This window comes from Oncorhynchus keta, chromosome 14 (assembly GCF_023373465.1).
Source record: "Oncorhynchus keta strain PuntledgeMale-10-30-2019 chromosome 14, Oket_V2, whole genome shotgun sequence".
NCBI classification, from domain to species: domain Eukaryota; kingdom Metazoa; phylum Chordata; class Actinopteri; order Salmoniformes; family Salmonidae; genus Oncorhynchus; species Oncorhynchus keta.
Window position 1 is genome coordinate 62,764,545 of NC_068434.1, and position 15,858 is coordinate 62,780,402.

The 15,858-nt window shown below is 41.1% G+C and overlaps 1 protein-coding gene across 2 annotated transcripts in view; it reads right to left on the reverse strand.

Moving 5' to 3' along the window:
* LOC118393753 (cadherin-8-like) overlaps positions 1-15,858 on the reverse strand; it is an 81,356-nt gene that overhangs the window by 47,020 nt on the left and 18,478 nt on the right. For both annotated transcript variants that reach the window (XM_035786794.2, XM_035786793.2), the window contains exon 3: positions 3,714-4,008. In XM_035786794.2, coding sequence (XP_035642687.1) covers positions 3,714-4,008 — 295 coding nt within the window. The remainder of the gene's footprint in view (positions 1-3,713; positions 4,009-15,858) is intronic.

The following is a 15,858-nucleotide window of genomic DNA, read 5'->3' on the forward strand; positions in this document are numbered from 1 at the left end:
CGCCTGGTGCTTCTATACACAGGCTCATTTTACAGGGGGTTGAGAGCGGCCGCGCTGCGAGGAGAGGAGGGCTGAGGAGCGACATGCCATCTGTCTCTCCACCAGTTTATTAATCGCCTTGATAATGAAGCAGGCACAGGCAAGGCTCCCGAGGCTTCACGTTGGAGTTTTAGGTGGCAAAACAACTTTCCAAGTTTATTTCTCTGTGTAGCAATTATTGTCATTCACACCCTTTCTTTGGTAGAGAGGAGGGTCGGACGACCTGATTCTAATTACCTGAATCGTCACTTCAAGCAGACTCTGTAATTTAAACTACATCACAATCCCCTTGTTAGCTCCAGAAGGCAGGGAGCGCTTTAATTCCAGCGTATGGTTGGAGGACCTAGTGGGGGAATTTGCTTGCTTGTCTTGGCCTTAGAGTCAAAGACCCCATCAACAAGAAAACAGATCCAATAATCCAATGAGATTTGTCCAATCCGTGCAAATGATGCACAATTCCCCTTGTGAGAAGACCTATACCAATAAGTAGCAAACTCATTTAGAATTTAAGACAAATTGAAATAATGAAATATCATGAATATAGATACAGCATTTTCACACTTCCAGTATCATAAAATGAATGGATGAGTATAGTGTATTAAATATTTAGAATATAAAACCTTTAACAGGGTATTTGGTGCTTGTTCAAAAATGTATTTGCCCACACTCAAAGGCTGATAGGAAGATGTAATAAAAATGAATACGACAGACACCCCAATTAACGTCCCGTTTGAGATAATGTTGAAGACATGCAGTCCGGTATGAAAAATACAGAATCCCCCCCCCAAAAAAATGTTGTTCTCTAATGTCCTCTTAGAATGAGATCATTAAGTGTTACTATCAGGGAACCAGATCAAGAGTAAGAAAACAGGAGAATCTCCTATAGGTTGAATGCACACAAGTAAAATAAACGTCATGACATGTACTCTGCACTCTTTTGTCTTTCAATGGAGAATGTTAGTACACCAATAACAAAAACCAAAACTGTGAATGCTTTTATTTGATTTGTTACTCAATAAATGCTGTAATATGAAGCGAACAAGGCTACGATTCTTATCCAGCTCACCTTCAGAAAGAACAAGGCATTCTCAGGCATGTTCTATTAATCTTTGTGTTCGCCTGCACACAGGAAACATGAAGACCTTACCTGCACAAGGTTGTGATGACACTGGGGCATTGTATAGCCTATATTTGAATGTGTACTATGAGAGGCATGTCAGCCCAAACGTTTTAAAAAGCTAACCTTTATTTGATAAAGCTCCAAATAACAGCTTACTGTTGTGGAATTGACCTTTTGAATACTTTTGAGTTACATGTTTTTGTCAGAAATCCAACAGTCTCTACGTTAATAAGAGTTTATTTTCCTCTGTTTCCGCAATAGGCTTTATTGGAATTTCAAAGCACAACATGAAAATAGAGAGTTCTATATATACAATCTCATTTTAGTGTGATAGAAATTAAACACAAAAGATTTATGAATATGAGACGGAAGATGAAAAAAAACCCACTGAATGTTTGTTTCTGTCTTTATGTCCAGAGCTTTTGATTCCTTCCATAACACCACAACACATAAAAACTTAACAAGACAGAAACAAGTTGTTTCAAAAAGCCTTTCAAGCTAACAAGAGAACATTGGTGAATGTTTAATTAATCAGCAGTGATCCAAAAAAAAAAGAAATGACAAAAGGCACCAACTTCCATTTTTATATTGTATTCCCATTGGCAAATTCCAGTCTCTGCAGTCAACTAGCACTTTGCTTTTCACCCCACTACTAGCAATTTCCCTCACTTCACTGTCAAAACTCATGGATAAATACAATGAGCATTTCAATTGAGAACAGCACACTCCAGTTAATTCAGAAGCCATTCAGACCCCATGACATTTTTTCATATTATGTTACAATGCAGCCTTATTCTAAAAATGATTTAAAAAATAATAATTCATCATCAATCTACACACAGTACCCCAAAATGACAAAGCGAAAACAGGTTTTTAGATTTTTTTTGCAAATATATTAAAAATAGAAATACCGTATTTATATATGTTTTCAGACTCTTTGCTATGAGACTCGAAATTGAGGTCAGGTAAGTCCTGTTTCCATTGATCATCCTTGAGATGTTTCTAGAACTTGTTTTGAATTCAATTAATTGGACATGATTTGTAAAGGCACACACCTGTCTATATAAGGTTCCAAAGTTGACAGTGCATGTCAGAGCAAAAACCAAGCCATGAGGTCGATGGAATTGTCCATAGAGCTCCCAGACAGGATTGTGTCGAGGCACAGATCTAAGGAAGGGTATAAAATAAATGGCTGCAGCATTGAAGGTCCCCAAGAACACAGTTGCCTCCATCATTCTTCCATGGAATAAGCTTGGAACCACCAAGACTCTTCCTAGAGCTGGCCGCCTGGCCAAATTGAGCAATCGGGGGAGAAGAGCCTTGGTTCGGAATGGTCACTCTGGCAGAGCTCCAGAGTTCCACTGTAGAGATGGGAGAACCTTCCAGAAGGACAACCATCTCTGCAGCACTCCACCAATCAGGCCTTTGTGGTAGAGTGGCCATACGGAAACCACTTCTCAGAAAAAGGCAAATGACAGCCCATTTGGAGTTTGCCAAAAGGCACCTAAAGGATTCTCAGACCATGAGAAACAAAATTCTCTGGTCTGATGAAACAAAGATTGAACACTTTGACCTGAATGCCAAGCGCCACGTCTGGTGGAAGCCTGGCACCATACCTACGGAGAAGCACGGTGGTGGAAGCATCATGCTGTGGGGATATTGTTCAGTGGCAGGGACTGGGAGACTAGTCAGAATTGAGGGAAATATTAACCATGCAAAGTACAGAAAACCTGCTCCAGAGTGCTCAGGACCTCAGACTGGGTGAAGGTTCACCTTCCAACAAGACAATGCCCCTAAGCACACAGCCAGTTCAACGCAGGAGTGGCTTCGGGACAAGTCTCTGAATGTCAAGGCCCAGCCAGAGCCCGGACTTGAACCCGATCTAACATCTCTGTAGAGACCTGAAAATAGCTGTGCAGCGACGCTCCCCATGTAACCTGACAGAGCTTGAGAGGATCTGCAGAGAAGAATGGGAGAAACTCCCAAAATACAGGTGTGCCAAGCTTGCAGCATCACAACCAAGAAGATTCGAGGCTGTAATTGCTGCCAAAGGAGTTTCCACAAAGTACAGAATAAAGGGTCTGAATACCTATATAAATGTGATATTTCTGGGGGGGTTATTTATACATTTGCGAAACTTTATAAAAAAATGTTTTTGCTTTGTCATTATGGGTTATTGTGTTTAGATTGACGAGGGGAAAACATTTATTTAATCCAACTTTTGACTGGTACTGTATATGGTATCCCCTTGCAGGAATTGTTACTACTCAATGCTGAGGACCATATTTAATATGACTACATGGAATTCATGATAGTAACACGTAATTGAGAAGTCAGGCAAAAATCTGTTCTATGTTTGTATTATATTGACGTCCAATGTTGTCATCAGTATATACCCCCCCCCCAAAAAAAAAAAAAAATTGGGTTATTAAATCTCACGATAGTTACCTGAATACCCTACAATTACACATAAATAAAGATTATATTCTCAAATGATGTAGAGATGGGGTTTTATGCCTGCAGAAAGAGAAGTGAAGGCCTTCACTTGACTTACCCACTTGAGACATCTCTGGGACAGAGGCCCGGTAGGGGCCTTCAACGAACTGTGGCGGATTGTCGTTTATATCCTGCACCTTTATGATGAACTCCGAGGGCGGTTCCAGGGGTTGATCGGTGTCTCTGTTAGTGACTTGTGCTGTAAGAGTGTACTCTGCCTTCTCCTCTCTGTCCAGTCTCTTCATGGCGTGAATATCTCCCGTAATCTCATTGATGGCAAAGATGGTACCCGCCCCTTCGCCAGCCAGGACATACTTTATTGGTGTGCTGCCAACATCCAAATCTGTGTGTAGCTGAAAAAAAGGAATGATTTGGTAAGTTTCACAATGTATTCTATTATCATTGGCATAATCTTTAAATTAACAGATTAGAGTTTTATGAATGTTGAAAACCAATGTTGGCGCAACTGGCGCAGTCATAAACATTTTTCTTTGTATATGTTGATAACTAAGGCCCACTGAGAACAAAACATATGGTCAACTGATACACAATAGAAAGTGGGGCATGTCTGCTTTATTATCTTATCATGAAGCACACTATACAAATAACAATGCCAGCACACGTTAGTGTGAAAAATATTCTATGGCCAGAGGTTTTTGTTCTAACCAACATCAAACACTTTCATTGTCTATATGTACAGTGGTGTAAAGTACTTAAGTTAAAATAAACTTTTGGGGGTATCTGTACTGTACTTTACTTTATTTATATTTTTGACAACTTTTAGTTTTACTCCACCATGTTCCCAAATAAAATATGTACTTTGTACTCCATACATTTTACCTGACACCCAAAAGTACTATTTACATTTTGAATGCTTAGCAGGATAGGGAAAGTGTCTAATTCACACACTTATCAAGAGAAAATCTCTGGCCATCCCTACTGCATCTGATCTCGCGGACTCACTAAACACAAATGCTTTGTTTATAAATGATGTCTAAGTGTTGGAGTGTGCCCCTGGCTATCCCTACATTTAAAAAACAAGACAATTGTGCATTCTGGTTTGATGTATATTTTAGAAATAACATTTACTTTTGATACTTACGTTGAATTAAAACGTAAGACTTTTACTCAGTATTTTACTGGGTGACGTTCACTTTTACTGGAGTCATTTTCTATTAAAGTATCTTCACTTTTACTCAAGTACGAGATTTGGGTACTTTTCCCACCACTGCCTACATATAGAGTCACCTGTCAAGGTCTTTGACACTGCAGTCTGGCAAGCGAGCACACATTGTGTGAACAGTAGCGGATTCAAGTACAGACAACCCTTTTCATGTTTCAAACGACTAAAGAGATTCATAGGGAATAAGACGATAACAGAAATGGAGCTCCAAGGTAAGAGAGTTTTTTTTCTTCAAATGAGGAACGGATATGGCTGGTTTTTATTCTATCCTTATATTATGAACTTGATCCAAAAGGTAAGTGACTAAGGATTGAAGGGGGGAGGGGACCATAGTGTAGAACATTTGCAAATTGGACAATGTTCAGCATCGGTCTAAAACATGTCCAGAAGCGGTGCTCTTTCTAATTTGTATTTTTGTAAAGATCTTGCACCAGAACATCCTATTCAGCAACTTCCATTTCATTTTCTGCCCTGAAATTTGCCAGAGGTATTCCTTTGAGACCATGTTTGGGGACAGAGTAACACGGTAAAATGTGTGTACAAAAATCCAGACCTTTATAAAGCCTCCATGATTGTTTTATAAACCCGTGTTTTATGCACATACTGTCTCAAAGGTGCTGTTCACAGACACTGACAAAGCACATTCACTTAAATTGTCACACCTTGCACTTTTGTTTTCCTAATTGTGCCATCGTTTCACATGAAAGATGTGGCTCATTAACACAACAGCTTCACATCATTCCACACACTACGAAACCCCTTAAATGAGCCCAAATGAATGTCTGTCAGTTTACTTGGAGACTATCTCTATGTGTGTGTGTGTGTGTGTGTGTGTGTGTGTGTGTGTGTGTGTGTGTGTGTGTGTGTGTGTGTGTGTGTGTGTGCGTGTGCGTGTGCGTGTGTGTGTGTGTGTGTGTGTGTGTGTGTGTGTGTGTGCAAGTGTGTGTGCTTATATGTCTTAAAATACAAAGCTGGCAAAGAAAAATCATACACGATATGAAGTCTTCCTTGCATAATTTAATCCATTATTCTAATCTTGGAACAAAAATAAATATCAGTCGCCCCCCATCATATGAATAAATGTATGTATAGTAAGCAGTGAGAAACCTACTCTCACCAGAATGTTTCTAGATACAGTGCATACTGTCCAGTGAAAATGGTGCCTCTTTCCCTCTCGTAAGATGATCTTTACACCACAATGCACAAGTGATCATCAGAGAGGAGAATTAAAGAAAAGGGGCTGACAAGGCTGTCTATCATTATCCAAGTTAGCAAGGCAACAAAACTGCACCGGCAAACAATGACATTCTGGGAACACTTAACCTTAACCGTTTTGTGTTCATTAAAACTGTTCTGTCCACGTTTGCAATTGCAACGATAACGTTATATGGTACAGACACTCAACCACTCAAACCCTCAAACTGCACTTAAGACCAAGTCTGCACTAAATAAGCATAAGTAGATTAATGAGTGGGAAATAACCCAATAGCAATGTCACAACCGCAGCCTTGCATGATAATGAAAACTGCTCACATATCCGGACTTCCCATCATGCATCTATGTATCTATGTTTATTAGAAACCCCTCTGCATGTAAGAACTCAGACATCACGCTTATTGGCCTGCATTATAGTTCACTGCTTCATTATGAATCACAATGCACAATGAGGGGAATCATACCCTCTTCCCACTGTACCCCCAATCAATGCCACATGGGGGTGCTTTTACTGTCAAGCTCAGGAGAAAATATGTCACTCCATACTCAAGTTGAGCTTTTATAGCAATCGGAGGAACAATAGTGCATCCTAATGAGGAACATCTCATCCCCCTCGGCCTCAGGCTCCACACTTAAGTGTGGCGTTAAGCCCTACATGGCGAATTAATGATTTTGCTCCTTGTCAGGGCAAGTGGTGGAGAGGGCATGTTCTGCTCCTCTCTGCAGGGAGAGGGAGTATGAGGGAGAGGGCTCCCTGTCACCCTGTAAGACTGGGTGTCAGCTGGCATCTAGCATGTCAGAGCAGTTCCCCATCTGAATCTCATCGCAAGGCTCAATTAGGCAGGGTTTCTTTGTGCTGTTCGCCCTGGAAGCTTAAATCCTTATATGCTGATTTGTGTGGTGAAATTCATCCAAAAATACTTGCTTTTTTTTCTAAAAATGAGGATGTGGGCAATCTGTGTGTGGGTAGCCAACTGATACAGTTGAAGGTGGAAGTTTACATACATTTGTTATGGAGTCATTAAAAATTGTTTTTCAACTACTCCACAAATTTCTTGTGAACAAACTATAGTTTTGGCAAGTCGTTTAGGACATCTACTTTGTGCATGACACAAGTCATTTTTCCAACAATTGTTTACAGACAGATTACTTCACTTATTTTTTCACTGTATCACAGTTCCAGTGGGTCACAAATGTATATACACTAAGTTGACTGTGCCTTTAATTAAAAAGCTTGGAAAATTCCAGAAAATGATGTCATGGCTTTAGAAGCTTCTGGTAGGCAAATTTACATTATTTGAGTCAATTGAAGGTGTACCTGTGGATGTATTTCAAGGCCTACCTTCAAACTCAGTGCCTCTTTGTTTGACATCATGAAAAAGTCCAAATAAATCAGCCAAGACCTCAGAAAAAAAATTGTAGTCCTCCATAAGTCTGGTTCATCCTTGGGAGCAATTTCTAAACGCATGAAGGTACCACGGTCATCTGTACAAACAACGTACGCAAGTATAAACACCATGGGACCACACAGCCGTCATACAGCACAGGAAGGAGACGGGTTCTGTCTCCTAGAGATTAATGTACTTTGGTGCAAAAAGTGCAAATCAATCCCAGAACAACAGCATAGGACCTTGTGAAGATGCTGGAGGAAACAGGTACAAAAGTATTTATATCCACAGTAAAATGAGTCCTATATCGACATAAACTGAAAGGCCGCTCAACTCCAAAACCACATTATAAAAAGACAGACTACGTTTTGCAACTGCACATGGGGACAAAGATCATACTTTTTGGAGAAATGTCCTCTGGTCTGCTGAAACAAAAATATAACTGTTTGGCCATAATGACCATCGCTATGTTTGGAGGAAAAAGGGGGCGGCTTGCAAGCCGAAAAACACCATCCCAACCGTGAATCACAGGGGTGGCAGCATCATGTTGTGGGGGTGCTTTACTGCAGGAGGGACTGGTGTAATTCACAAAATAGATGGCATCATGAGGATGGAAATTGCGTGGATATATTGAAGCTGTAGACATCAATCAGGGAGTTAAAGATTGGTCGCAAATGGGTCTTCCAAATGGACAATGACCCCAAGCATGCTTCCAAAGTTGTGGCAACAAGGACAACAAAGACAAGGTATTGGAGTGGCCATCACAAAGCCCTGACCAAAATCCTACAGAACATTTGTGGGCAGAACTGAAAAAGTGTGTGTGAGCAAGGAGGCCTACAAACCTGACTCCAGTTACACCAGCTCTGTCAAGAGGAATGGGCCAAAATTCACCCAACTTATTGTGTGAAGCTTGTGGAAGGCTACCCGAAATGTTTGAACAAAGTTAAACAATTTAAAGGCAATGCTACCAAATACTAATTGAGTGTATGTAAACGTCTGACCCACTGGGAATGTGATAAAATAAATAAAAGCTGAAATAAATCATTCTCTCTACTATTATTCTGACATTACACATTCTTAAAATAAAGTGGTGATCCTAACTGACCTAAGACAGGGAATTTTTACTCGGATTAAATGTCAGGAGTTGTGAAAAACTGAGTTTAAAAGTATTTGGCTAAGGTGTATGTAAACTTCTGACTACAACTGTATGCAACACAACATGTGAGCAAGTGTGAACAAACTGAAACCCTGTTTACAGCTGGTATGATAATGAGGATTACTATTTCCTAGTTGAATGACTATTTACTAGTTCTCATATGGTCGGATCACAATCAGATAAAGGGTCAGATACGATGTCCACATTGCTCACTGTAATAATTTCTCACTGTATGAGGTCACAGATACCATCATAGGGGCTGTAGTACTGAAAACATGGCATCATATGTATATAAAGTATATTCCACTTACCTTAAGACTACACTAAGGAATTACTTAATGTAGTTTCTCGATCCTGAGAAAAAAGTCTAGCAATTTATATAGACACTTTTTCATTAGAAAGATTTAATTAGTTAATTACACCTACATGAATAATCTGTAATTCTAAATATTGCAATAACATTTGGAATTTAAGGAACAGATGGCTCGATGCATGATATATGATACACTTAGCTATTCTTGGGGACAATTTTCCCTGCAGTCCATCCCATGAAAGTACCATTTTAATCAAATGTGACAAAAATGTCCTCAGTGAGAACCACACTACTCCACCAATGAGAGGTACAATAATTACAGTCAGATCCACTGTCTTGAATGGTGCAACCTCTCAATGCAGAACCCTATGGAGGAAGAGAAGAGGAAGAAATGGCAGCCATTGTGTTATTGAGCCAGACTATTGCTTCACAAGATTAATTCAAAGGCAAAAATATCACAGAGCAAATGACTCGGCTACCTTTAGTCTAAGAGGCCAATGCAATTAGATGTGCTCATCCATGAAAATATGTTGTTTGTGTGTGTGTGTGTGTGTGTGTGTGTGTGTGTGTGTGTGTGTGTGTGTGTGTGTGTGTGTGTGTGTGTGTGTGTGTGTGTGTGTGTGTGTGCACATGCGTGCGGTTGTGGTGTGTGAGGAGGGTGTAATGTGTATGTGATTGTGTGTGCGTGTGTGTGTGCGTCTGTGTGTGCGTCTGTGTGTGCGTGAGGAATTTGTAGTGTGTGTGTGCGTGTGTGTCCGTGCGTGCGTCCATATGTGTGTGTATGTGATGAGGGTGTACGTTAGGCTGACCGCCTGCTGAGAGAAAATTATTCTGGAGTACACTTTAAAGCCTAACCTGCTATAGTGAGGGAATAACCTTTGTTATGTAAGAAACTATACCTATAGAGTCATTCCCACTGTTCATTTAATTTCTTACAATTTCCCACACTGAGCCAATCAATCTGCTACTGACGTCTTCACGAGTGTGCTATAAAAAATATTTAACTATAAAGTAAAGTCATCGTATAGCCCATTCCATATGCATTCTCTGAGAATCTGTGTAAACCTCTGCATTATGTAGAGTGCAGAGACAAAGAAGCCGTAGCAGTAAAAATTCATTAGGAGATGGATGCCGTGCGGTGTTCTAAACGGGGGTAGGTTTTAGCTTTAACCTCCGCCATAGTGTGATTAGCCTACCTATGAGCCTAAATATATACACCAGAAGCCAGGGGAGAAGCCAGAACAAAACAACAATAATCAAGGAGCAAATTGTTTTATTTTTTCACGCAGCTGACCTACTCAAATCAGAATGAGATTGATTTCGCAAGGTACAGATGGAACCTGTAGCAAGTCTAATTTGATGCATAATTTCGTTATGATAGATTAATATTGCTGTCCAGATGGCGCTGCTTGGGTTTGTAATTCACATTTCAACATTCTTTTGTTTTTTAATTATTGAACAGCTGAATGAATTAGCTAGAAGATAGGCATCTCACTCTCCAGTACAACATGCAATGTGATATTGTAAATGACACCACTACAAGCAACACATTGTTACATGGTAAGTGCTTATCAGAGTCCAAAAACATTTACGCATCCTTTAATACTTTTCAAAGTCTTCAAAGCCATTTCTCCAACCGTCACCAGGTCGGTTAGGAATGTTGGGGAGGTGCGTGGTCGGGCTGTGCGTCCAGCGGACCGGTGGTTGCAAAAGTCAGATGGATATTTCACAATGGACCACAGAGCTATCCGCAGCTCTGGACTCTGAATTGCGCCTTAGACATTTGAGCTGCTGTTCTTCATATTGGACTGTTGAGATGGCCTACTCTAATTTACAGAGTATTATTATACTATCTATCTTCAAAGTTCGCACTGTTAGGTGACCTAAACTGGGACATGCTTAACACCCTGTCCATTCTACAAGCTAAGCTAGATGCCCTCAATCTCACTCAAATGATCAAGGAACCTACCAGGTAAAACCCTAAATACGTAACCATGGGTATCCTCTTAGATATTATTCTGACCAACTTGCCCTCTAAATACACCCCTGCTGTCTTCAACCAGGATCTCAGCGATCACTGCCTCATTGCCTGCGTGCGTAATGGGTCCGCGGTCAAACGACCCCCCCCCCATCACTGTCAAATGCTCCCTAAAACACTTCAGCGAGTAGGCTTTTCTAATCGACCTGGCCTGGAATGATATTGACCTCATTACGTCAGCAGAGGATGCTTGGTTGCTCTTCAAAAGTGCTTTCCTCACCATCTTATATAAGCATGCCCCATTCAGAACTAAGTAGGACTAAGAACAGATATAGCCCATGGTTCACCCCAGACATGACTGCCCTTAACCAGCACAAAAACATCCTGTGGCATTCTATATTAGCATCGAATAGTACCCGCGATATGCAACTTTTCAGGGAAGTCAGGAACCAATATACTCAGTCAGTTAGCTTTTTCAAACAGATTTTTGCTTCCTGAAGCACTAATTCCAAAAGTTTTGGGACACTGTAAAGTCCATGGAGAATAAGAGCACCTTCTCCGAGCTGCCCACTGCACCGAGGATAGGAAACACTGTCACCACTGATATATCGATGATAATAGGTCAATTCAATAAGCATTTTTTTTACGGCTGGCCATGCTTTCCACCTGGCTAACCCTACCCCGGCCAACATCTCAGCACCCCTTGCAGCAACTTGACCAAGACCCCCCACCCACCCACCCCCCACCCCTGCTTCTCCTTCACCCAAATCTAAAGAAAGAACTACAAAATCTGGATCCCTACAAATAACCTGGGCTAGACAATCTGGACCCTCACTTTCTAAAATGATCTGTCAAAATTGTTGCAACCCCTATTACTAGCCTAGTCAACCCTTCTTTTGTATCATCTGAGATCCCCAAAGATTGGAAAGATGCCGTGGTCATCCCCCTCTTCAAAGGGGGAGACACTCTAGACCTAAACTGTTATAGACATATATCCATCCTGCCCTGGTTTTCTAAAATCTTCGAAAGCCAAGTTAACAAACAGATCACTGACCATTTCGAATCCCACCGTACCTTCTCCACTATGCAATCTGGTTTCCGAGCTGGTCATGGGTGCACCTCAGCCACGCTCAAGGTCATAAACGATATCATAACCACCATCGATAAAAGACAGTACTGTGCAGCCGTCTTCATCAACCTGGCCAAGGCTTTCGACTCTGTCAATCACCGCATTCTTATCGGCAGACTCAATAGCCTTGGCCTCTCAAATTACTGCCTCGTCTGGTTCACCAACTACTTCGCAGATAGAGTTCAGTGTGTCAAATCGGAGGGCCTGTAGTCTGGACCTCTGGCAGTCTCTATGGGGGTGCCACAGGGTTCAATTCTCAGGCCGACTCCTTTTTCTGTATATATCAATGATATCGCTCTTGCTGCTGGTGATTCTCTGATCAACCTCTACGCAGACGACACCATTCTGTATACATCTGGCCCTTCTTTAGACACTGTGCTAACAAAGCTCAAAACGAGCTTCAATGCCATACAACACTCCTTCTTTGGCCTCCAACTGCTTTTAAATGCTAGTAAAACTAAGTGCATGTTCTTCAACCGATTGCTGCCCGCACCCACCCGCCAGACTAGCATCCCTACTCTGGACGGTTCAGACCTAGAATATGTGGACAACTACAAATACCTAGGTGTCTGGTTAGACTGTAAACTCTCCTTCCAGACTCACATTAAGCATCTCCAATCCAAAATTAGATCTAGAATTGGCTTCCTATTTCGCAACAAAGCCTCCTTCACTCATGCTACCAAATACACCCTCGTAAAACTGATTATCCTACCGATCCTTCACTTCGGCGATGTCATTTACAAAATAGCCCCCAACACTCTACTCCACAAACTGGATGTAGTCTATCACAGTCTATCCATTTTGTCACCAAATCCCCATATACTACTCACTACTGCGACCTGTATGCTCTCATTGGCTGGCCCTTGCTACATATTCGTCACGCCAAACCCACTGTCTCCTGGTCATCTATAAGTCTTTGCTATGTTAAGCCCCGCCTTATCTCAGCCCACTGGTCACCAGAGCAACACCCACCCGTAGCACGTGCTCCAGCAGGTATATTTCACTGATCATCCCCATAGCCAACGCTTCCTTTGGCCGCCTTTTCTTCCAGTTCTCTGCTGCCAATGACTCGAACGAATTGCAAAAATGACTGAAGCTGGAGTCTTATCTCTCTCTCTAAATTTAAACATCAGCTGTCAGAGCAGCTTAGTGATCATTGTACCTGTACCTAGCCAATCTGTAAATAGCACACCCAACTACCTCATCCCCATATTATTACTTACTCTCTTGCTATATTGCACCCCAGTATCTCTACTTCCACATCATCATCATCTGCACATCTATCACTCCAGTGTTAATGCTAAATTGTAGTTATTTCACCTCTATGGCCTATGTATTGCCTATCTCCCTACTCTTCTACATTTACACACACTGTACATAGATTTTTCAAAAAATGTTCTATTGGGTTATTGACTGTACGTTTGTTTATGTGTAACTCTGTGTTGTTGTTTTTGTCACACTGCTTTGCAGGTCGCAGTTGTAAATGAGAACTTGTTCTCAACTGGCCTACCTGGTTAAATAAAGGTGAAATAAAAATAAATTTTAAAAACTTTTAAAAAATTGTACATTTTTCACAGAACATGGTCAACAATGAAACACAATATTATTAAGTCATATGTCTATTAAACACAAATACTATGTTTTAAATGCTCTGCCAAGATTTTCCTGCACACAGCTTTGACCTACTACAGTAGCTATGTAACCAATGTGAAACGGCTAGCTAGTTAGTGGTGGTGCGCGCTAATAGCGTTTAAATCGGTGACGTCACTCGCTTTGAGACCTTGAAATAGTGGTTCCCCTTGCTCGCAAGGGCCACAGCTTTTGTGGAGCGATGGGTAATGATGCTTCGTGGGTGTCAGTTGTTGATTTGTGCAGAGAGTCCCTGGTTCGAGCCCAGGTTGGGGCGAGGAGAGGGACGGAAGCTATACTGTTACAGCTACATATGTTGGTCTATTGTACTTCAAACAATGTGTAAGCAGGTTGCTTAGGATTCAAACCTTCTCGAACAGCCTATCAACCAATCACCATGCTAATAGGCTAATGATACATAATAATTCCACTAAAATCATTGAATCTTATTCTACGATAAGTTTAACCAGTACACTTCTAGACGACTATACCCCCATGTTCTGTACAATGAGTCATGACATACATTACGAAGCACTAAGAGAGACATGCAATGCAACAACCTTTATTTAGAGCTCCCTCCCATGGGGGAAAAAAAGTCAGACCATTGTGACTGCAGATGCCCACCTGTGCAACATCTCAATAACAAAAGAATAGACTTTGAGTGCTTGACCAAGCGTCATGGACAACTTCAGTTAGAGTTTTCTCTGTAAGTATGTCCTACTGAATAATATGTCACAAGTGCACTAATAACAAGAATCTGTACCCTGTGGCTAGCAGGAATATTAAAATAAGTTGAAAATCCAGCAATAAACACACAGCAACAGCTGTATTTTCTATAGAAACATGGCTTGCATATCTCTCCATTGGGATATTTCATGTATAGCTATCAGAGAGAAATGTATCTGGAGGCATGTAATAAATCTGCAAACATTGCTGTTATTGGGCCGACATTTTTCATCCCTTAAGAAGCTTGGCTTTTCGATTGTCATTAGATATGCAAATAACAGCTCCATTTTATGTTCCTAGGTGAACAAAAGAAAAGGATGCATTGCTGTAGCGGAAAAAGAATTAAGCAGTGCTCTTCACAGCAGCAGCTGGCAGCTCCCTTCAGATAGCTATGGGAGAGAAAAGGTCCCTCACTTAGGCAGCACCGTCAACGCAGATAGTCTAGTTGAATGTTGAATTACACAAAGCTGTGTTTGAAGATGTCACATCACCTCCGAGTGGACTGTCTGTGTGAGTCATGCTTGTGTATATGTGCTTCACACTGCCGAGAAAAAGGAACCATTGACTAGGGAAAGAGACATCACCATACCCCCCCCCACACACACACACCCACCCCCCCTACAGACAGCAGTGATGCTGTTTTTTCTTTCTTTAGAAACTCAGTCATCTAAGTGCATTATCATTGTAGCTCTGAGACACAGTTCACAATGCTCTGTCACTTGAGACAAAATACGCAGGGTTACATAACTTTATCCCATGGCAAAACGGCTGACCTTTTACATCACACTGCACCACTCAAAAGAATGTAGCAAAATAACAGACAAGGTCCTGAACATTCATATAAAGTGCTCCCATTTTAGTCCAGCACTTCACTCTAAATAATTTCAACTAAATATTGTTATATGCTACAGAAAGATAGTAATTTATTTCTCCCTACGGTGCCAAAGAAAATGGAAATTGCTTCATGTAACTCATCCTAGCAACCTCACTTCATTTGAAAGTTATCCATTTTTCTTTCCCCATCAAATCTGGAAAATATCTTAGTCTATTTAAAGGTTACCCAAGAAAAAATAAGAAAACAGGTTAGGTCATTGTGGTATTGTAAATGTAAGAATGAGCATTTAAATTAGTTATTTTTATAACTAGTTACTGTCAGGGATGGAATCCTTAGTGCTGCAAATGCAGTTCCATAGCAGAAGAGACAGGAGTCAAAACTGACTTTTTGAATTGTTCATGTGTCTTTTTTTCTCTCTCGGTCTGGAATTGCCTATGGGTAATGTCAACAGAGATTTCACGGCACACTGCTGGTACTGTACATCAGCCAGGCTCAGATTCCCCTTACCTGTGATTTACATCAGAGCTGAGCCACAAAGGGATTTTCCATGCCACTGACAGGGCTACACTCCAGGGCTCCGGAGTTACGCACTCGAACAATGCTGCTCGGCCACACGGCATAGAGATGCTTTTATCTCCAAGAGAGAGACTC